A 24,333-nucleotide genomic window follows, 5' to 3' on the forward strand; every position below is an offset into this window, starting at 1 on the left:
AGGTGGATAGACAAAAAATAGCACTGGTGCGATTCATAAATGTATGCAGATTTTAACATTTCAGCAGGTGACAGGTCCTAGTACTGTAAGATGCACGGTGGGGCCTCCATGGAACAGTCGCACATCATTGATCCCTGGTTGCCCATAAACCTGTCGCTGGTTCATCGGTGGTCCTTATCAGAGTTGCTCAGAACCATTTCCCATTTTTTCTGCTTACAGCAAATCAACCAATCAACGCTGGAAGTTTAAAGTTTTTTTTTTCATGTAAATATTTTTCCTCCTCCGCAAACAAATTAGCAAATCTGGGGGAAAGATTTGTTCCCATTGCAGTACCTTTGGATTGCATGTAAATCTTGTTTATAAATGAGCAGTAGTTATGCTCCAGCTTATGCCCTTGAGAAATAACTGTTTCTAATTTTTTGTCAATAGCATACCTGTGTCCAAAAAATTTGATATTGCTCATATTCCTAGATGATGGTCTATATTGGTATATAATAAAGTAGCACTGGGCGATTAATCAAATTAATTCACTCTTTTAGAGCCCCCACTATGTTGTTTTTAAAAATATATATTTTTTGTCTGGAGTGCTGCATTAGCACAGGCTATATAGTGTGTTCAGTCCTTGCCAACAGCGCCATTAACCCTGGCGTGGTGACAGGGACTGAAGTGACCCAAAACAGGCTGCGCTGATAGAGCACTACAGATCACAGCGGGAGTCCGGCACTTACTGTAGTCAACATTGGAGAGAACTCAGTTACTGACCACTTAAATCCCTAGTTGCCGCAGTCAATAGCAACCACAGCATCTAGGCAGTTAAAGCTCTATGTGACCATCAGCCCTTTGCAAACACAATTACGGGGTGCTGATTAACTGCCATGGCAGTTGAGGGCCTAGCACAGGCTCAGCCTAATAGACAACCTGCCATTTCAAAAATAATCAAGGAAAATCCATATTTGTCCTTAAAAGGGTTGTCTCAAGAAAAATATTCAAACCAGCACCTGGATCTGAATACTTTTGTAATTGCATGTCATTAAAAATTTTGTATAACCAGTGAGTTATTCAATTAAATCTGTGTAACGTCACCTGCGGTTTGTTCTTTTTCTTATTTATCTGGCCAATCCCACTGAGGTAGACGCACATACTCAGTTCCATCCTTCAACTGCCTCCTGAGCTTTGATAGGGAGAGAGCTGCAGATTAAAGGACACACCCTCTGAGCTGCCAGCTTGAAATAAATCTAGCAGAACAATTGGAACAATGAATCTCTGGATCCATGTGAGGTACAGGGCTGGTTCTAGCTTTGTTAAAAAGAGATTGTCAAGAGAAATCAAGATGATTGATTTTTAATTTTTTACATTAATCATGGGCTAACCCCTTTAAATACAATAATAATCTTAAATATTTTTTATTTTTCGCCTTATAAGACACACTCCCCCCCCCCCCCCCAAAAAAAAAATGGGGGGAAATGTCAGTGCGTCTTATGAGGCGAATACTAATGAGAGTCTCCATTATGAAAGCGTTCATTAGTACAGAAAGGCCTTGGAAGGGGTGAATGCTGCGCTCCCCAGGCTCTTTACTCAAAGCTTCCTGGTCTTCCTCGGCCGCTCACTGTGCTGTGACTGCATCAGGAAGAACAGTAAAGCTGGGTGACAGGAGCAGCGACATCCAGAGCAGGAGAGGCAAAATGTTTTATTTTTTTCTCTGATCTGAGCATGGGGATCTTTCAAATTGCTCTCTGATCGGAGGTCTGATTGGGGGACTTAACACTGGTGGTCTGTTCAGAGGTCTGATTAACTCTTTAAGGACACAGCCTTATTTCACCTTAAGGACCAGGCCATTTTTTGCAAATCTGACCAGTGTCACTTTAAGTGGTGATAACTTTAAAACGCTTTGACTTATCCAGGCCATTCTGAGATAGTTTTTTCGGCACATATTGTACTTCATGACACTGGTAAAATGGAGTAAAAAAAAAATATATCATTTTTATTTATAAAAAAAAAATACCAAAATTTGCCAAAAATTGCAAATTTCCAATTTTCAATTTCTGTACTTCTATAATACATAGTAATACCTACAAAAATAGTTATTTTACATTTTACATTCCCCATATGTCTACTTCATGTTAGGATCATTTTGGGAATGACATTTTATTTTTGGGGGACGTTACAAGGCTTAGAAGTTTAGAAGTAAATCTTGAAATTTCTCAGAAATTTTAAAAAACTTTTTAAGGACCAGTTCAGGTCTGAACTCACTTTGTGAGGCTCACATAATAGAAACCACCCAAAAATGACCCCATTCTAGAAACTACACCCCTCAAGGTATTCAAAACTGATTTTACAAATGTTGTTAACCCTTCAGGTGTTCCACAAGAATTAATGGAACATAGAGATACAATTTAAAAATTTCACTTTTTTAGCAGATTTTTCATTTTAATATTTTTTTTCCAGTTACAAATCAAGGGTTAACAGCCAAACAAAACTCAATATTTATGGCCCTGATTCTGTAGTTTACAGAAACACCCCATATGTGGTCGTAAACTGCTGTACGGGCACACGGCAAGGCGCAGAAGGAGAGGAATGCCATACGGTTTTTGGAAGGCAGATTTTGCTGGACTGGTTTTTTGACACCATGTCCCATTTGAAGCCCCCCTGATGCACCCCTAGAGCAGAAACTCCAAAAAAGTGACCCCATTTTAGAAACTACGGGATAGGGTGGAAGTTTTGTTGGTACTAGTTTAGGGTACATATGATTTTTGATTGCTCTATATTACACTTTTTGTGAGGCAAGATAACAAGAAATAGCTGTTTTGCCACCATTTTTTTTTTTGTTATTTACAACATTCATCTGACAGGTTAGATCATGTGGTATTTTTATAGAGCAGGTTGTCACGATCGTGGCGATACCTAATATGTATAATTTTTTTTTTATTTATGTAAGTTTTACACAATGATTTCATTTTTGAAACAAAAAAAAATCATGTTTTAGTGTCTCCATAGTCTGAGAGCCATAGTTTTTTCAGTTTTTGGGCGATTATTTTAGGTAGGGTCTCATTTTTTGCGGGATGAGATGACGGTTTGATTGGCACTATTTTGGGGTGCATATGACTTTTTGATCGCTTGCTATTACACTGTTTGTGATGTAAGGTGACAAAAAATTGTTTATTTAGCACAGTTTTTATTTTTTACGGTGTTCATCTGAGGGGTTAGGTCATGTGATATGTTTATAGAGCTGGTCGATACTTTATTTGGGGAAAATTATGTTTTTGTTTATTTTTACTTGAAACTTAATTTTTTTGGGGGAAAACTTTGTTTTGTTCAACTTTTTTTTCCACTTTATTTTTTGTCTTTTTTGGGGGTCTATTTTTTGTCTTTTTTGGGGGTCTAATCCTTTACAATGCATTCCAATACTTCTGTATTGGAATGCATTGGCTGTATGAGTAATACTGCGTGTATTACTGATACAGCTTCCGGCCTGTGAGATCCAGGGGGCTGGATCTCACAGGCACGTCACAGGAAGGCATCGCGCTGCCTTCCATGCCATCGGGTCCCCCCTACAGCCCCATGGGGACCCAATGGCACCACCGCCACATGGAAAGCCGCAAACCGCAGGTCTGAATTGACCTGCGGTTTGTGGCGATCACCGACATGGGGGGGGTCACGGGACCCCCCCCGCGCATTTAGCCGAGGTGCCTGCTCAATGATTTGAGCAGGCACCTTGTTCCGATCACCGCGATGATCGGAAATACACAGGGCGTACAGGTACGCCCTGAGTCCTTAAGTACCAGGACATCAGGGCGTACCTGTACGATTGTCAGGGCATGTCCTAAAGAGGTTAACATTGGGGGTCTGATTGGGGCTCTGAGCTGAGGTCTGATTGACATCAGGGGTCTGATTGGGGCTGTGAGCTGAGGTCTGACTAAAAATATTTTTTTCTTATTTTCCTCCTCTAGAACCTAGGTGCATCTTATGGGCAGGTAAATCTTATAGAGTAAAAACTATGCCCAATAGGCCCTATAGTGAAGTAATATCCATAGTAAGGAAAGGATAATGTTCTTCCTACTGGCAGTAGTAAGTCATTTATGGTTTTGATTAAATTAATAGTATCTTTATTACAGCATTCCAAGTTAAATGGTCACTAACTTTTCACAAAACTTTTGCTAGTTTTGATAGGTGGGGTCTGAGTACTGAGACCCCCACCGAATCCTAGAATGAAGGGAAAAAAGTATGCGGCTAGCACGCTCGCTCTCCTCGCTACAGTACACAGATTCGATACAGGCTCCATAGAAGTCTATCTGTGCACTTCTCTCCTCTCGTTCTAGGGCAGGCATCTCAAACTCGCGGCCCTCCAGCTGTTGTAAAACTACAACTCCCACAATGCCCTGCTGTAGGCTGATACCTGTAGGCTGTCCGGGCATGCTGGGAGTTGTAGTTTTGCAACAGCTGGAGGGCCGCGAGTTTGAGATGCCTGTTCTAGGGATTAAGGGGATCTTAGTGCTCAGACCCCTCCAATCAAAACTTGATATGTTTTGCAAAAAATGTGTGACCCTTCAGGGACATACTTTTTTAATCAGATGTCTATATAGTTAGATTCTCAGTAAGGCAGTCAGGTCCAGGGATGGGTGGTCTCCTAGATTTTCATATATTGAATGATATACATAGATTTTTATGTATTTTGCTTCCTCTTTGTCCAAAACACATGTAAATATTCTTACTTCTAAGAATATTTTGAGATCATAACTGAAATCATATCTTGGACCTCTAGGAAGTGAAATGGAAAATTAGGAGTCTAAGGTTGGGTTCACACCTGAGCATATTCGATAAGTGCTGTTTACAGGCGTTTTTAAGGCGTATTTTGGGGTGTTTTTGTATTTTGGAAACGCGCGTTCTTGCTATTGACCACAGAGGCATACAATGAAAAACAGAGGTGTTATGCGCGACAATACGCCCCAAAGAAGCTCCTGTACTTCTTGGGGCATAGGGTGTTTTACAGCGCGTTCGTACGCACTGTAAAACACTCAGGTGAGAACCATGCCCATAGGGAAACATTGGTTTTTGCCTGTTGAGCGTTTTACAGCGCGTAGGAACGCGCTCTAAAACGCTCAGGTGTGAACCTAGCCTTATACAATTTGTTTTTCTTCTATTATATAGTCTTCTTTGTTTAGAGTGACTAATACTACTGTAAGAATATACTATGGTGAATGTCCGGAACCACAGCCAGCAAACTTAGAAATTTAAAGCTAAGGCTACTCCTAGATGTTCACTAGAGCCTGGATGCACTTGGCTGCACAGTAAGGTTGCAGAAAACTGGTGCAAAATCGCTAGAAGCAGACCTACCAGAATGATCAGGGTGGAAAACATAGTTGACAAGCAGGGTTAAAAACCAGGAAACATACATAAATTAAAAACAGCATTCAAGAGAATATTCCCAAAACAAGCCTCAGTCAAGATACTAGGAGAATCAGAAGAAGCCAAAATAGCAGATGAGGTGTTACTCCAGAAAACAGGCCACAGTCAGATACCAGGAGTTCAAATCAAGTAGTGAGTAGCACACTGCTCAGGAGTCAGCAGATACAAGATAAAAAAAAAAATCACAGGCAAGTCAATTACAGATCTGCAATCTCCTGTCTAAGACCGGACAGAGACGGGAAACGAATTGGCTCGACTTCTAGCCCCACTGATAAGCAGACCAGCTAGGACTTGGTTGGTCGGTATGGCAACTCTCCCAGAAGAGCCATGCACAGTAATTTGGCTGGTTAAACCGGGTTTTATTACATTTCAATGTTTGTCAGTTGTTTGAAAGAATTTTTCTAAGGTTTTTATCTCTTTATACGTGAGGTTATCCTTCGTTGCCACAGCCTTTCAAACAGCTGATCAGTGGCATTTCCGAGAATCAGACCAAGGCTGATCTGATCCTGATCATAGGTCATAAATATCATGGCACCGCATAACCTATAGGAAGGACTAAGGGGAATTTCAAGATTCTGCCACTTCCACTATAGACACATCATGGAGTTATTCTGATCAATCATCTAATCAGCAAAAAAACGGATCCGCATTTTTGCAGACAGCATACGGCCGTCTGAATGAGCACTTAACCTCATCAGCCACCATAATGTACCAGTACGTCACTGTGGCTGAGGTAATGTTTGGAGTGGGCTTCTGCAGTGAGCCTGCTCCATATGCGGCAGGTGCCGGATGTATAATACAACAGGCATCCGTCTGCAATGACTGGAAATGGCGATCATGCCGAACCCCATCATTCAACACCTCAGATGCTTTGATCAACAGCGATTGCAGCATCTATGAGGTAAGGCAGTGGGATGCATCTCCCTCTGCCTTCTGATCGGAGCCCCTGCAGTGAAATCATGGGGTCAGATCAGTTACCATGGCAGCCTGGACTAAAGACGGAGCATGTCAAAATCTTATTCACCCTAATAGATCTCCGTTTGGGTGAATAGGACAAGGGATCAAAAGATCCCAGGTTCTAGACCGTGAGTTAAAATCACCCCACTTTCCCAATTTTACATATAAAAATATATAAAAACCATAAAAAAATATTTATCATCAGGTATCGCTGGATCTAAAAATATTTTTAAAAATCTCCTTAACAGAAACAAAATAAAAAAAAACACGATTTGCTGCTTTTTAGTCACCTTTCGATGATCAAAAAGTCGTACGTACCACAAATATGGTACCAATAAAGACTACAATTTGCCCCGTGAAAAATAAAGTGGTTTTTTTTCAAAGGTTTTTATTAATTTAAAAGTAGTGAAACAAAACAAAAACTATACAAGTTTGGTATCGCAGTATTCATGGTGAGCTGCAGAATAAGGCCACCATGTCATTTTTAGCACACAGCGAACGACATGATGTAAAAAAAAACAAAACTTTGGCGGAATTGTGTTTTTTTTTTTTTTTCAGTTTAACCCCCCCCCCCCCCAAGTATTTTTTTTCCCATCTTCCAATAATAGACTTGATGCCCTATAAAAACACAACCTATCCTACAAAATATAAGCCATCACATGGCTATATGAACAGAAAATAAAATAAAAAAAAAGTTATGGCTATTGGAAGGTGGGGAGGAAAAAATGAAAACATAAAACCAAAAATGGGCCCAGTTCTTAAGGGGTATTCTACTAACACCAAATTATCACCTTTCCACCAGATAGCTGATAAATGCTAGATTGCCAGAACTGGAACCCCGTGTTCACCATCTGGATGAAGCAGCAGATGACCAGGCATTCTGTCAAACAATTCAGTCTTTGGGACTGACATAGCTGAACGCTGAACTTGGATTTTCGGAGTAAAGTGAAAGGATATGCTCAGCAGCTGCTCCATTCAAACAAGTGACGAGGCTACGGACTGAGCTGTCAGAGCCGCTCTCAGTCCGATTTACGGCTCATGCAGATGAAGGTAAGGGCTCCGTGCCTGTGCTTCAATATGCAATATACGGGTAACGGCCATGTGCACTCCGTGGTGCGGATGCGGATCTGTTGATTTGAATCGGTCTGCGATCTGCAAAATATGGCAAAAGATAGGACGTCTTATCTTTAACAGTGCAGAGGCACAGACCCGAAAGCCCACAGAAGCTCTTCGTAGAGCTTCCGATTCGTGCCACTGTTCCGCAAAAGATAGGACATGTCCTATTTTTGGCCGTGTCTCGCGGATCGCAGAGCCATTCAAGTCAATGGGTCTGCGGTCCGCAATACAGGCACGGAGCCCTTTCATTCATGCAGAATGCACTAAAACTGAAAGCATTAGAAGGCTGAAGGTTTTTAATAAAGACCATTTAAAAAAAGGATTTTTAGCCCAAATGAGTAAAATATAATGATAGAATGTGGTTTAAATAAGTGTTTATGTCCTTTTAGTAACTTAGAGATAAGGGTTATTAGGCACAAGGTGAAAGTACAATTCACACAGCTAGACAAACAGATAACCCTTTGTGACAGAACAGCTGAATATTTTTGTGGGCTTGTTTTTTTGTAGGACAAGTAGAAGTTTTATAATGGCACCATATTTGAATACACATAACTTACTTATTAACTCATTCTGGGGAGGTGTGACAAAACCGCCATGGAGTCTTTAAGTTAAATATTTTGCGGCATTCATTTTTCAGCATAAATAATTTACTGTCTGGTTCAGTATGATTACGGCAATATCAAATACTTTTTTTTTTTTATAAAGAAAATGTTTTTGCATCGCAACATCCCAAGACACATACATTTTTTTCTTTTTTGTACAGAGTTGAGTGAGGGCTTGATTCTTGCTTTTCATTTGGTATCATTTTGGGGTACATAACACTTTTTGATCGCTTTTTATGGCGAATAATCAAAACCAACAATTCTGGCATTGTTTACCATACAGGATACATTACATTACTTGTGTAGAGCAAGTCATCAAGGATGTGGAGATACCAAAAATGTGGAGGGGATTTTATTTCAAGAGAAACAAAACTTTTAATTTAGTTTCTTTTAAACTGTTTTAAATAGCCCAAAAATAATTTTTGTATACTTTATTCATTAATTATGCGGTTTTCCATCTTAAAAAAGGACCCAAAGTCCTGGATTGTACCGCTTCTTAAAATTATCATTCTGGTACAGCGCTGGCTTGTTAGCGGTGTACGGATTACTGGCTGGCATGGAGAACACTCCACAGGACGGAGCACAGATCGCTGCTCCTGCCTCTACTCCCCTCAAGCTAATTCTGGCACAGCACATCAGTACCCTTTAACAATGTGCTATGCCAGGATTTAGCCAAGAGGAGCAGGCTCCTCTGAGCTCAAGGCTCTCTATAGCACATCGGTACTGAAGCCTTCAGCTGAGGGGAGCAAGCACAGGCAGGAGCCAGCTGAGCTCAGCTAAATCCTGGCATAGCACATCGGTACAGGGCACAGGGTACCAATGTGCTGTGCCAGAAATGAAGCCAAGCTTGGGGGGAGCACAGGCAGGAGCAGCGATCTGTGTTCCATCCTGTGCAGCGTTCTCCACAGCAGCCAGTTAAATCCGTACACCAGTATAGTGCTGACAAGCCAGCGCTGTACCAAAATGACAATTTTAAGAAGTGGTATGATCCAGGAGTTTGGGTGCTTTTTTAAGATGGAAAACAGCATAATTATTTAATAAAGTATATTACAAAGATTATTTTTGGGCTATTTAGAACAGTTTAAAAGTAAATTTAAAAAAAAGTTTAGTCTTTTAGCATTTTTTTTCCATTTCCAGGGTGTATTTTATTTGGAACTTTTTTGAAACTATTAACTAATCTAATATATTATGCATATAATCATTATGTCAGTGCTATACTGATATCCACCAGCAGGGTGCGCCAGAGAAGTGCACCCAGATACAAATACTGATAGGAGCGAAGGCCTGGGCCTTTAATAGGCTCTAGGCTGCTGTGCACAGACGTTGGCACCCCAAAGGCCCCTTAATGACTGCCGTAAAAAGGTGTATTAGTGGTCACTAAGGGTTTTATACATATTGTGTAGCCAGATTTATTTGTAACTCATTTAACCTATGGTTGACACCTTCAATGATGCGGAAAAATGTGTGCATGGATATTTCCGCTAAAGAATAGAAACCGTACCATAGAAATGAGTAGAAGCACAAACCTATACAACTTACAGACAACATGTATGAAGGAAATGCATTATTAGATGATCCCTAATATGTGCTGCCAACAAAATAACATCAGGGAATCGCTCATGAAGCACTTTCTTAACATGTACAGGGGCTTCAAACGGAAGCGTCTCCTGACTCGCCATTCGTATTTACCTGTAGCTGTAAGAACTGAATTTCTGGCTTTCTCTTAACAAGACCTTGTAAAGATTCAACACTTGGGTCCGGCTTGAAGATGCCATTTTTTTTTTTAAATGCTGCAAGCTTCGGTTACAGAAAATCTGAGATGACATCAGGGAAGAAATAAAAATCAATTAGTGAAAATATAATTTGTGTTATAATCAAACATGCAGAAAAGCTTTCATCACAGATAATCAGAATCCTCAGTCAGCACTTTGAACACCTGTCTGATGGGGGCGGAAAGGGAAAAGACCCAACAGGGAAATATCCCCGGTGGGCCAATGCCCAGGGGGCCGCCCAAGCACTGCTTGAGGCCGCAGCTGGGTACATAACGATCGGATGCTAGAAGCAACATGTACTTATCTACCTGGTCAGAGGCCGCAGGTGCCCTCCTGAATTCAACTTCTTGAGTATGGTGATAAGGCAGTATTTTCTGCTGCACTGTGGCATTTAGTTCTGCAGGGGCGGTATTTTCTGCAGCACTGTGGTATTGATGGCCCCGCCTACATCTGTAGTCCCTGCCTACATGAGTTGCCCCGCCTTCTGTCAATTTAGACTCATCTATAAGATGGGGCCACCTTTAGTTTTTTTTTTCCAGGGCCCCTGCTCATAACTTAGAACCAAAAACTGCGCAGACGTGCGGTTTTACCACAAATCCGTGCAATTTTCAAACTGACTGTTAATGGCCGTGCAGTTTTGCAGGTAAACCCCAGTGACCGCTATGTTGGAACTCAGCCTAACACCTTTCATTTTAATGACTAAGGCTGGGTTCACACCTGAGCGTTCCTACGCACTGTAAAACGCTCAACAGGCAAAAACCTATGTTTCCCTATGGGCATGGTTCCCACCTGAGCGTTTTACAGCGCGTACGAACGCGCTGTAAAACGCCCTACGCCCCAAGAAGTACAGGAGCTTCTTTGGGGCGTTTTGTGGCAGTTTTTCATTGGATTAAATCACACAAACGCGCGTACAAAAACGACCAAATTACGCCTCAAAAACGCCCGATAAAAACGCCTGTAAAAAGCGCTTATCGAATACGCTCAGGTGTGAACCTTACATTCCCCAGGCGTCATAGCTTTTGATTTTAACAAAATCATTGACTGATGTGACGGCCCTACTACGATCCATTTTCCCCACTGACACACATCCATGTACCACTCCTGTGAATACAAAGATCACATCTGCTTAAAGCAGTCCCATTACTGCAAATAATACAGAAGTTTTTATAAATGTGACACTATGTCGTTTCAAGGGGTTTTCTCAGGTTCTGATATTGATGGCTCATCAATAGGGCATAAATATCAAAATCTCAGACAATCCCTTTAAAAGTGTGCCTGTCATTTCTGGCAACCCTTGTTAAAGATTGCATTTTAATAATTTTGGTCTAAAAATCATGGACATGCTTTTTTTTTTTTTCACGGAACGGAGCAAAGGATGCGGACGCACACGGAGTGCTGTCCGCATCTTTTGCGGCCCCATTGAAGTGAATGAGTCCGCACCCTGTGAATGAGTCCGCAAAAGCTGTGAAAATTCAGATCTTGCTACCAGAGAAACTCAAGGCTGCACAAAGACAATGGTTCAACATTTCTCAATAAAGACCAAGTGAAAAAAATTATTTTTTCAATGCAATAATAAATCGCCCCCAAAGGTTTACATAGCCTAAGTGATCTGCCACAATGTAACCCGTCTCTCACTTTATCATAATACAGTACATAGTACCAGTCAAAAGTTTAGCTACACTTTTTTATTTCATGTTTTTTCTTGTTCTTTTTTTTATTTTCTAGATTGTAGAATATTTATAGACATGAGAATGATGAAGGAATATATGGAATTAAGTAGTGAAAAACAAAATTTGTTTTATATTTTAGTTTCTTCAAAGTAGCCCCCTTTTGATTTGACAGTTTGCACACTCTTGGCGTTCCCTCAATCAGGTTCAGGAGTGGCGTGGAATGGCTTTCAATTAACAGGTATGTCCTGTCAAGAGTAAGGCCTCATGTACACGAACGCATCCACAAAATACAAACACTATCCACGTTGCAGTTTTTGCAGACCCATTGACTTCAATGGGTCCGTGGTCTGCATGTTGCAGCCAAGTATAGGATATGTTTCATCTTTTTGCAGAATGGACATACACAGGTTGCAATAACGCCTGTACAAGCGTCATCGACTCCTGTTCAGGCCATTTTACTCCCTGGAAAAAGTCTAATGCCCCTTTCACACGGGCCAGTATTCCGCGCGGATGCGATGCGCGAGTTGAACGCATTGCACCCGCACTGAATCCTGACCCATTAATTTCTATGGGGCTGTGCACACGAGCAGTGATTTTCACGCATCACTTGTGCGTTGCGTGAAAATCGCAGCATGCTCCTCTTTGTGCGTTTTTCACGTAACGCAGGCCCCATAGAAATGAATGGGGTTGCGTGAAAATCGCAAGCATCCGCAAGCAAGTGCGGATGCGGTGCGATTTTCACGCACGGTTGCTAGGAGACGATCGGGATGGAGACCCGATCATTATTATTTTCCCTTATAACATGGTTACAAGGGAAAATAATAGCATTCTGAATACAGAATGCATAGTAAAATAGGGCTGGAGGGGTTAAAAAATGTTTAAAATTTTTTTAACTCACCTTAATCCACTTGTTTGCGCAGCCGGCATCTCTTCTGTCTTTATCTGTGAGCAATAGGACCTTTGATGACGTCACTACGGTCATCACATGATGGACCATGTGATGAACGCAGTGAGGTCATCAAAGGTCCTATTGCTCACAGATGAAGACAGAAGAGATGCCGGCTGCGCGAACAAGTGGATTAAGGTGAGTTAAATATTATTATTTTTTTAACCCCTCCAGCCCTATTGTACTATGCATTCTGTATTCAGAATGCTATTATTTTCCCTTATAACCATGTTATAAGGGGAAATAATACAATCTACACAACACCTAACCCAAACCTGAACTTCTGTGAAGAAGTTCGGGTCTGGGTACCACAGTCGGTTTTTTATCACGCGCGTGCAAAAAAACATTGCACTCGCGCGATAAAAACTGAACATCGGAACGCAATCGCAGTCAAAACTGACTGCAATTGCGTTCCTACTTGCGCAGGTTTGCCGCAATGCACCGTGGCGCATCCGGACACGCCCGTGTGAAAGAGGCCTAAGGCGTACCGATACACCTTAGACTTTTCCCTGCCATTCATCAGCGCAGTGAGCGCTGTGAACGGCACAGGCAGCGCAGCGATGCTGCTGCTGCCTGAAACAACCAATAACAAGGCTCCTTACAGTGAGGAGCTTTGTTATTGTCAGTTTGAGCGGGCTGCCGGAGCTTATGGCACACCGCTCTGAAGTGAGGAAGGAGACGCGCGATCCTCACTGATGGGGTAAGTGGCCTTGCTGTGAAATTTAGTGGGGATCTGAGCTGAGCATTGTCTCTCCTCCCTGCTGAGCGCGGTATTGAAGAAGGCCTCAATAGAAGGTCTAGGGGACCGTCTTCACTACCGCAGTCAGCAATGAGGAAAAGTGGCTGAGCGCTTCAGACTGCTGCTTATAGAAGTCAGCGGGGGTCCCAGCGCTGGACATGCCAACAGGAGACCTCCATAACGGACAGATCTGTCACACGTAGAACTCTGTCAGCTTTCTTATGAATCCATCAAGGATAATTTATTGCAGCATGTTCCATCAGACGCTGAACTAGAGATATTGTGTGCTATAAGGACAGTGACCTCAGTGGTGCCGAACCCCCCAGAGCAACAGGGACCTCAGTGGTGCCGACCCCCTCAGAGCAACAGTGACCTCAGTGGTGCCGACCCCCTCAGAGCAACAGTGACCTCAGTGGTGCCGACCCCCTCAGAGCAACAGTGACCTCAGTGGTGCCGACCCCCTCAGAGCAACAGGGACCTCAGTGGTGCCGACCCCCTCAGAGCAACAGTGACCTCAGTGGTGCCGACCCCCTCAGAGCAACAGTGACCTCAGTGGTGCCGACCCCCTCAGAGCAACAGTGACCTCAGTGGTGCCGACCCCCTCAGAGCAACAGTGACCTCAGTGGTGCCGACCCCCTCAGAGCAACAGTGACCTCAGTGGTGCCGACCCCCTCACAGCAACAGTGACCTCAGTGGTGCCGACCCCCTCAGAGCAACAGTGACCTCAGTGGTGCCGACCCCCTCAGAGCAACAGTGACCTCAGTGGTGCCGACCCCCTCAGAGCAACAGTGACCTCAGTGGTGCCGACCCCCTCAGAGCAACAGGGACCTCAGTGGTGCCGACCCCCTCAGAGCAACAGTGACCTCAGTGGTGCCGACCCCCTCAGATCAACAGTGACCTCAGCTAAATTAAAAAAATTGTCTAAATTTGCTATTTACACATGGAAGGCAGTTCTAGATACTAGTAATGGTTTCCCTGCATAAATAGCAACCCCTTAATGTTATACAGGCCTTCTTATTAACTATTTGAATTATTGTAACTTTCGTACTCCTCATCGGCTGAAAATTCTCCTCAAAAATGGTAAAAGGAGTATTTTTACTCTGTAGCGCGACCTCTGGACATACAGATGCGGAAAGCACACAAATCAACATAGAATATCTCCGCTAAATGTGGACCACGGACCCACTGAAGTCAGTGGGTCTGCAATAAAAAAACATGTGCACAATCCGTATTTTGCAGATCTGCGACCCCCACTGATAGGCAAGGATAATATCGCACTAGCATTATAACCATCTAGCAGAGGAAGTGGTCCAAGCACTGCCAGGCTCCAGTGACGATAGTGGGACCCGGTGGGGATCCGGCCTGTTTCAGGCATCAGTGCCGGGATTTGGACAGACAAAAAAACGCGCTGCAATTGATTTTGTCCGGCCAAATGCCGTCATGATACAGGAACCAGGCCAAATACCTACCAGGTCCCATTATAGTCAATGGACTCCGGAGGGGAAATACACTATCGGCCTATGCCAGATACCATGAACGAAAAGGCAAAAGCATTGCATCTCCTCAATTCTGCTTGGCTTTGCTCTCCAAATAAGGCCTCACACACACGACCGTGGCGGTCTGCAAAACACGGATGCTGGCCTTGTGTATTCCGCATTTTGCGGATTGCTATGTCCTGCCCTCTGTTAGAAAGGTCTATTCTTGTCCGCAAAACTGAGAAGAATAGGACATGTTCTATATTTTTATCGGACGTGCGGATGCGAACAGCACACAGTGTATTGTCTGCATCTTTTGCGGCCCCGTTGAAATGAATGGGTCCGCATCCAATCTGCAAAAACGGATCGGATGTGGACCAATACCACGGTTGTGTACATGGGGGCTAAACAGTATATAAATTCATAGGAATTTCATAGACCAGCGGTGCACAACCTGCGGCCCTTGATACCATTCTGTGCGGCCCCCAGACATCTGGTGACAGACATGTAGGTCTATGTCTTGTGGCTGCTCGCATGCATTTTTTGTGTATTCTCCCATTAGATGGGAATCCTGGAGGCGTAACCAGAAATTTATGGTATATTCAATATGCCATAAATACAGTATTTCAGTTGGTAATACCGCTTCAACTTTTATTTTCAGCCCTTGGGGTTCCTTTAGTCTGAAATTGTGGCCCCCAACCAGAAAAGGTTGTGCCCCCCTGCCATAGACTATACACAGGGGTGCACCGCCAATAAGGTATGAGGGAAAGATCTGCACCTGTTCTGTGTATAGAGCCGCACCTGGTTTTGGCTCACAATCACTGATGGAAATCACTGACCAAACACTGATGTGTGAATAAGGCATTAGTTTCAGTAATCGGCTGGGTTCTCGGCCCCCGGACCGCCAACGATCAAGATCTGGCGATTCCCGACAAATGCATCAGAGGAGGCGAGTGCTGGATTTACAGGCTGCCATCACCTCCACTGTATGGGGACGAGCGATGGCTGCTGCTCTTCCCCAGACAAAGTCATTGTTTCTGGGGAAATGGTTGAATCGTCCTCGTGAAAGATCGTTTCACCCAATGAACAAGCGTTTCGCTCACATTTACACCGCCGATTATCAGGACTCAGCGCTTGTATGAATGTCCGCCCCCGATAATCGAGGCAAAGGAAGCAGTTAGGCACTTTACTTATACAGCCTAGCCCTAGGGCCATGTGACCAGTGACGTCACACCTCCAGCTTCTACCATCACCGACCACACATAATCCAGGCGTCATTATGAACCAGATATCCAAGGAGCACAAACAGTAAAGAGCCTGACTAATCCCAGCACTATGTACCGCTGTAGTGTGCACACCGTCATACACTCACACTGCTCCGGCATCTGCTTAGGGGAATGTAGAGGTCAGGTCCTAGGAAGATGAAGGACCTTTGATGATGTCATAATCATGTGATCAGTCACGTGTAGGGGAGGAGTCGCAGCCCTGGTCCTGGAGGAGTTTTATTTAGTCTTGGTTATGTGAACTGTTTTCATGGGCCTCCAAAGTAACACAGCTCTGCTGCCTCCTGTATAGGTGTGCATTATACACACACAGCTCTGCTGCCTCCTATATAGGTGTGCATTATACACACACAGCTCTGCTGCTTCCTATATAGGTGTGCATTATACACACACAGCTCTGCTGCCTCCTATATAGGTGTGCATTATACACACACAGCTCTGCTGCCTCCTATATATGAGTGCATTATACACACACAGCTCTGCTGCCTCCTATATATGTGCGCATTATACACACACAGCTCTGCTGCCTCCTGTATATGTGTGCATTATACACACACAGCTCTGCTGCCTCCTATATAGGTGTGCATTATACACACACAGCTCTGCTGCCTCCTATATATGTGTGCATTATACACACACAGCTCTGCATTATATGCCTAATACACACAGCTCTGCACACATTACACTCACAGCTCTGCACTGTATGCTTTATACACATACAGCTCTGCACTATATGCATTATACACAGCTCTGCACTATATGCCTAATACACACAGCTCTGCACACATTACACTCACAGCTCTGCACTGTATGCTTTATACACATACAGCTCTGCACTCTATGCTTTATATACACAGCTCTGCACAGTATATATTACACACACCAAGGCGCACAGCTGTGTGTTGTGTATAACATATATTTGGTATAAAGCATCTATAGCAGGGCTGCATATGTACAAAGCATACAGTAGGGAACTTTGTGTGTATACTGCAAACAGTGCAGAGCTGTGTATCATGCATATAGTGCAGAGCTGTGTGTATCATGCATATAGTGCAGAGCTGTGTGTGTGTATAAAGCATATAGTGCAGAGCTGTGTGTATAATACATATAGTGCAGAGCTGTGTGTGTATAAAGCATATAGTGCCGAGCTGTGTGTATATAATGCATATAGTGCAGAGCTGTGTGTGTATAAAGCATATAGTGCAGAGCTGTGTGTGTATAATGCATAGAGTGCAGAGCTGTGTGTGTATAATGCATACAGTGCAGAGCTGTATGTGTATAATGCATATAGTGCAGAGCTGTGTGTGTATAAAGCATATAGTGCAGAGCTGTGTGTATAATACATATAGTGCAGAGCTGTGTGTGTATAATGTATACAGTGCAGAGCTGTGTGTGTATAATACATATAGTGCAGAGCTGTGTGTATAATGTATACAGTGCAGAGCTGTGTGTGTATATTGCATACAGTGCAGAGCTGTGTGTATATAATGCATATAGTGCAGAGCTGTGTGCGTATAATGCATATAGTGCAGAGCTGTGTGTGTGTGTATAAAGCATATAGTGCAGAGCTGTGTGTATAATACATATAGTGCAGAGCTGTGTGTATATAATGCATATAGTGCAGAGCTGTGTGTGTATAATGTATACAGTGCAGAGCTGTGTGTATATAATGTATACAGTGCAGAGCTGTGTGTGTATAATGCATACAGTGCAGAGCTGTGTGTATAATGCATACAGTGCAGAGCTGTGTGTGTATGATGCATATAGTGCAGAGCTGTGTGTGTATAATGTATACATACAGTGCAGAGCTGTGTGTGTATAATGCATACAGTGCAGAGCTGTGTGTATAATGCATACAGTGCAGAGCTGTGTGTGTGTATAATGCATACAGTGCAGAGCTGTGTGTGTATAATGTATACAGTGCAGAGCTGTGTGTGTATAATGTATACAGTGCAGAGCTGTCCACCAGTGATGCCTGTCAGGAGGCAGACCTCTCTATGACCAGCTCATAAGCACAGGTAGACTCCTCCCGCTGCACTGTGTGTATATAATGCATATAGTGCAGAGCTGTGTGTGTATAAAGCATATAGTGCAGAGCTGTGTGTGTATAATGCATACAGTGCAGAGCTGTGTGTGTATAAAGCATATAGTGCAGAGCTGTGTGTGTGTATAAAGCATATAGTGCAGAGCTGTGTGTGTATAATGCATAGAGTGCAGAGCTGTGTGTGTATAATGTATACAGTGCAGAGCTGTGTGTGTATAATACATATAGTGCAGAGCTGTGTGTGTATAAAGCATATAGTGCAGAGCTGTGTGTGTATATTGCATACAGTGCAGAGCTGTGTGTGTATAATGCATATAGTGCAGAGCTGTGTGTGTGTATAAAGCATATAGTGCAGAGCTGTGTGTATAATACATATAGTGCAGAGCTGTGTGTATAATACATATAGTGCAGAGCTGTGTTTATATAATGCATATAGTGCAGAGCTGTGTGTGTATAATGTATACAGTGCAGAGCTGTGTGTATATAATGTATACAGTGCAGAGCTGTGTGTGTATAATGCATACAGTGCAGAGCTGTGTGTGTATAATGCATACAGTGCAGAGCTGTGTGTATAATGCATACAGTGCAGAGCTGTGTGTATAATGTATACAGTGCAGAGCTGTGTGTGTATAATGCATACAGTGCAGAGCTGTGTGTATAATGCATACAGTGCAGAGCTGTGTGTGTATAATGTATACAGTGCAGAGCTGTGTGTGTATAATGTATACAGTGCAGAGCTGTCCACCAGTGATGCCTGTCAGGAGGCAGACCTCTCTATGACCAGCTCATAAGCACAGGTAGACTCCTCCCGCTGCACTGTGTGTATATAATGCATATAGTGCAGAGCTGTGTGCGTATAATACATATAGTGCAGAGCTGTGTGTGTATAAAGCATATAGTGCAGAGCTGTGTGTGTATAATGCATACAGTGCAGAGCTATGTGTGTATAAAGCATATAGTGCAGAGCTGTGTGTGTGTATAAAGCATATAGTGCAGAGCTGTGTGTGTATAATGTATACAGTGCAGAGCTGTGTGTGTATAATACATATATAGTGCAGAGCTGTGTGTGTATAAAGCATATAGTGCAGAGCTGTGTGTGTATATTGCATACAGTGCAGAGCTGTGTGTGTATAATGCATATAGTGCAGAGCTGTGTGTGTATAATGCATACAGTGCAGAGCTGTGTGTGTATAATGTATACAGTGCAGAGCTGTGTGTGTATAATGTATACAGTGCAGAGCTGTCCACCAGTGATGCCTGTCAGGAGGCAGACCTCTCTATGACCAGCTCATAAGCACAGGTAGACTCCTCCCGCTGCACTGTGTGTATATAATGCATATAGTGCAGAGCTGTGTGTGTATAAAGCATATAGTGCAGAGCTGTGTGTGTATAATGCATACAGTGCAGAGCTATGTGTGTATAAAGCATATAGTGCAGAGCTGTGTGTGTGTATAAAGCATATAGTGCAGAGCTGTGTGTGTATAATGCATAGAGTGCAGAGCTGTGTGTGTATAATGTATACAGTGCAGAGCTGTGTGTGTATAATACATATAGTGCAGAGCTGTGTGTGTATAAAGCATATAGTGCAGAGCTGTGTGTGTATATTGCATACAGTGCAGAGCTGTGTGTGTATAATGCATATAGTGCAGAGCTGTGTGTGTATAATGCATATAGTGCAGAGCTGTGTGTGTGTATAAAGCATATAGTGCAGAGCTGTGTGTATAATACATATAGTGCAGAGCTGTGTGTATATAATGCATATAGTGCAGAGCTGTGTGTGTATAATGTATACAGTGCAGAGCTGTGTGTATATAATGTATACAGTGCAGAGCTGTGTGTGTATAATACATATAGTGCAGAGCTGTGTGTGTATAAAGCATATAGTGCAGAGCTGTGTGTGTATATTGCATACAGTGCAGAGCTGTGTGTGTATAATGCATATAGTGCAGAGCTGTGTGTGTATAATGCATATAGTGCAGAGCTGTGTGTATAATACATATAGTGCAGAGCTGTGTGTATATAATGCATATAGTGCAGAGCTGTGTGTGTATAATGTATACAGTGCAGAGCTGTGTGTATATAATGTATACAGTGCAGAGCTGTGTGTGTATAATGCATACAGTGCAGAGCTGTGTGTATAATGCATACAGTGCAGAGCTGTGTGTGTATAATGCATATAGTGCAGAGCTGTGTGTGTATAATGTATACAGTGCAGAGCTGTGTGTGTATAATGCATACAGTGCAGAGCTGTGTGTGTATAATGTATACAGTGCAGAGCTGTGTGTGTATAATGCATACAGTGCAGAGCTGTGTGTATATAATGTATACAGTGCATAGCTGTGTGTATAATGCATACAGTGCAGAGCTGTGTGTGTATAATGCATATAGTGCAGAGCTGTGTGTGTATAATGTATACATACAGTGCAGAGCTGTGTGTGTATAATGCATACAGTGCAGAGCTGTGTGTATAATGTATACAGTGCAGAGCTGTGTATGTATAATGTATACAGTGCAGAGCTGTGTGTGTATAATGTATACAGTGCAGAGCTGTCCACCAGTGATGCCTGTCAGGAGGCAGACCTCTCTATGACCAGCTCATAAACACAGGTAGACTCCTCCCGCTGCACTGCGTGACTCCTCCCACACACGTGACAGATCACATGGTCATTACATCACCAAAGGTCCTTTAGACTCGCACTGGGATGTAGCGTCCAGCCTCCATTCACCCAGCAGCAGTCATGAGCCTGACAGAAGTGCTTCCGTGAGTGTGCAGCCTGTGCACGGCCGCTGTGGCCCGGCTCCTCTCTGCTGTGACAGGGAGGAGCCGTGTCCTGTAACACGTCACCTCGTGTGTTCCTATGGTGGGGGACAGTAGATATATACACACCTGATTGTAAGCCTTCCATCTCTGGTCACCACCAGGACCTGCCACCAGTAGTGGTGACCTCCACCATCACTAGTATGAAAGCTGAAGACATGCAGCCTAGGAATAAAGGAGGATGGTTTTTAGGTGACGGGACTTTCTTTGAGCCCCTGCTTCTTTATTTCAGGGGGTGGAGGGGTTCACAGCATTGGGGGTCCCACCCATGGCTCATTAGTGTGACTCATGTACAGACCCTTACACATATTGCAGTGTAGCAGTGCGACATTATGATCTTCTCACCTCATTTTTGAATTCTCTGTAGAATAGGGAGCCCAACATTTTTTCGGCTCTGACAATACAGGATCCACCCTGTGCATGGGGTTGTAGGCTATCCAGTGTCAGCTGTGGTGAAACTACAACTCCCAGCATGCTCCATTGACTTCTATGGGAGTTCCAAAAACAGCCAAGCATGTTTGCATGCTGGGAGTTGTAGTTTCACCACAGCTGGCGTGCCGGAGGTTGCTGATCCCTGGTCTAAAGCAAGAATCGGCAACCTTCAGCACTCCAGCTGCTGTGAAACTACAACTCCCAGCATGCAAACATGCTTGGCTGTTCTTCTAACGCCCAGTGAAGTGAATGAAGCATTCTGGGAGTTGTAGTTTCTGATTCCCTGGTCTAGAGTATGTGAAGGACTTACACGGATGTCCAGAGGTAAAATGAGTGAATATTGAATCTCTTCAGATATGAATTACAGAGGTGATTTGAAGGGAGGACATTTTTTGCAGAGCTGGGTCCCCACTGTGGGCTAAAAAGCATCACAAAAAATGTAGGTCAACAAAAAAAAATGCTGCTCGGTTATTGCCATTTTTTTTTGTGGTAAAAAAACACCAGAGCAAAATAAACGTGTAAGAGCCCTTCTATTACGTATAAAACCGCTGTTTGGCCGCATGATGGTGACATTATTTAAGCATTGTATGGTGGTCTTTACTTAGGCACTGTGCAATACATTAGTATTGTAGTGTATGGTATTACTGTATAGAATTGGCATTTAGACACTTTGGGGGTTCGTTTTAGTCGCCGGTCTTAACCCCTATATCTGGCAGTGGATCCGCCGAAGTTATAAGGAGGTGCCGGCCCCTACATAACTTCGACAGATCCACCGCTGCTTCCTAGGTGTCTTACATTTAGACCATTTTCTACACCTAGAACAGAGAAACGTGAATGAGGCGGCCCTGCCAACCCGTCCGCCATGCCATGCCTACTATTTTTAGACAAAAAAGTGCGCGGGCAAAAGTCTCAGATTAGTTAGTTGCGCAGCAATCTGGGCCAGAAATACGCCTAATTTAGGCGTGTTTCTGGATAATAAATGACCCCCTTTAGGGAAATATAATTTGTCCAATGTAGCCCACTGGGTACCATAATATATGGGGCTTATAATGAAGCACTGTTTTGCTTGCTTGTTTGTACACCATATGACAGGCTGCCATATGAGGGGAGGCAACAACAAAAAGTACCGCACGAGGTACCATCTAAAATCATACCGGCCTTGGCTGTATTTATAGTAGTGGCTGCCCCTAGTCACTTGAATGGGAGCTGAGTTGCAGGACCCTGGCACTGCCACTGTTTCTGACTCCGTCGGTGGCTGCAGAACACCAGGTGGTGGACACTCACCGATCTGATACTGATGACCTGTCAGCAACCTTCATCATTCCAGCTGTTGTGAGACCACCACTCCCAACATGCACACTTGCTCGGCTGTTCTCTGAACTCCCTTAGAAATGGATGGAGCATGCCGGGAGATGGGTCATCAGTATCTCAAGGGCAGAAACCCCCTTTAATGCAGAACAGTACTGAGCACCACATATTGGTACCTTGCTGCTTGTGCTACATATGTAGTGCGTGTGTGTGCGTAGAAGGTGACGACGTATGGTGGCCGACGTAGCTAATTCTCTTTCTCTTGTACGTTTCAGACGATGTTTTGGAGTCAGGAGGTGTATCCAGAAAAACATGACGCAGCCATGTTGGAAAACGTATTCCACAGTCAGTCACAGGACCTCCGGTAAGAACTCTTGGAATGTAGAGCTAAGCTGGAGATGGTTTTCGCATCTCGCTTTTAAAGATTTGCTGACTTTTAACTAGGGATTGACCGATATAGATTTTTTAGAACCGATACCAATAATCTGGGAACTTTCAGGCCGATACCCGATAATTTATACCGATATTCTGTGAATTTTCATTTAAAAAATATATTTATAAATCCTACACAAATCTGCTGAAAATGAATATGTTTATTGTAGTTTTTTTTTGTAAATCTTTCTTTTTCATTTATACTTAATATTTTGTTTTTTTTTTACTAACTTTTAGCCCCCTTAGGGACTAGAACCCTTGTCCTATTCACCCTGATGGAGATCTATCAGGGTGAATAGGATCTCACACTGTCCCTGCTGCCCTGTGCATAATGCACACAGCAGCAGGGAGCCGACTATGGCAGCCAGGGCTTTAATAGCATCCTGGCTGCCATGGTAACCGATCGGAGCCCCAGGATTACACTGCTTGGGCTCCGATGGGAACTGCCACTGAGGAGGAGGGGGAGAGGGGACCCTGTGGCCACTGCCACCAATGATTAATACTTGGGGGGGCGCACTGCGCCACCAATGTTTTTAATACTGGGGTTGGGGGGGACGCACTGCGCCACCAATGAGGATAACTCTTTCATTAATTCATATACAGGAGGCGGGAGCTGGCTGCAGAATCACATAGCCCGCTCCCGACCTCTATAATTGGTAGCTGCAATCCGCGGCAGTTAACCCCTCAGGTGCGGCACCTGAGGGGTTAACTACCGCAGATCGCAGCTACTTGTCATAGAGGTCGGGAGCCGGCTATGTGATTCTGCAGCCAGCTCCCGCCTCCTGTATGTGAATTAATGAAAGAGTTATCTTCATTGGTGGCGCAGTGGCCACAGCCCCTCCCCTCCTCTTGTCCTCCCACCTCTCATTGGTGGCAGCGGCAGCAGCAGCAAAGGGGGGAGCGTGATCTGTGTTCCCCATTCAGTATCGGAATATCGGCAAAATAGATGCCGATACCGATAACTTTCAAAATCCTGAATATCGGTCGATTTCTACTTTTAACCCCTTCCACCATGTGATGGAATAGTAGTGTCACGGATGGTGTACAGGAAACAAGACAATACCATATAAACAATGTCTCTCTGGATCCACAACTAAGGAACAAAGGGAGACCCCTGCAATAGAGCTGCCGCTCTCCCTCACTGCTCAGCCTATGCGAACACCCCAAAGGTGGATGGCCGCATATCCACGTTCCTCGGCTATCTATTACCTGAAGACCCTACAATAGTGAAGGGACACGACCACCGGCTCCCTACACTGACACGGAGGGAGTCAGGGTCACCTGGATCCAGAAAAGACAAAAACATAAATACATAAACAGCACTTATCTGCAGACG

General features: G+C 43.7%; 2 protein-coding genes across 3 annotated transcripts in view; one reads left to right on the plus strand and one right to left on the minus strand.

The window, feature by feature from the left end:
- LYRM4 (LYR motif containing 4) overlaps window positions 1–16,115 on the minus strand; it is a 162,083-nt gene extending 145,968 nt beyond the window's left edge. The window contains exons 1-2 of the mRNA XM_040432851.1: window positions 16,053–16,115; window positions 9,768–9,892 (exon numbers count right to left, since the gene is read on the minus strand). Coding sequence (XP_040288785.1) covers window positions 9,768–9,853 — 86 coding nt within the window. The 5' untranslated portion in view covers window positions 9,854–9,892; window positions 16,053–16,115. The remainder of the gene's footprint in view (window positions 1–9,767; window positions 9,893–16,052) is intronic.
- The window catches only part of FARS2 (phenylalanyl-tRNA synthetase 2, mitochondrial), a 539,960-nt gene that overhangs the window by 114,913 nt on the left and 400,714 nt on the right, over window positions 1–24,333 (plus strand). Inside the window, exons 1-2 of one of the 2 annotated variants that reach the window (XM_040432848.1) lie at window positions 20,682–20,768; window positions 22,841–22,929. In XM_040432848.1, coding sequence (XP_040288782.1) covers window positions 20,746–20,768; window positions 22,841–22,929 — 112 coding nt within the window. In that variant the 5' untranslated portion in view covers window positions 20,682–20,745. Of the gene's footprint in view, window positions 1–20,681; window positions 20,769–22,840; window positions 22,930–24,333 lie in introns of those variants that run through there. The other variant, XM_040432849.1, reaches the window with a different exon arrangement.

The sequence above is a fragment of the Bufo bufo genome, chromosome 5, assembly GCF_905171765.1.
Source record: "Bufo bufo chromosome 5, aBufBuf1.1, whole genome shotgun sequence".
Taxonomy (NCBI): Eukaryota; Metazoa; Chordata; class Amphibia; order Anura; family Bufonidae; genus Bufo; species Bufo bufo.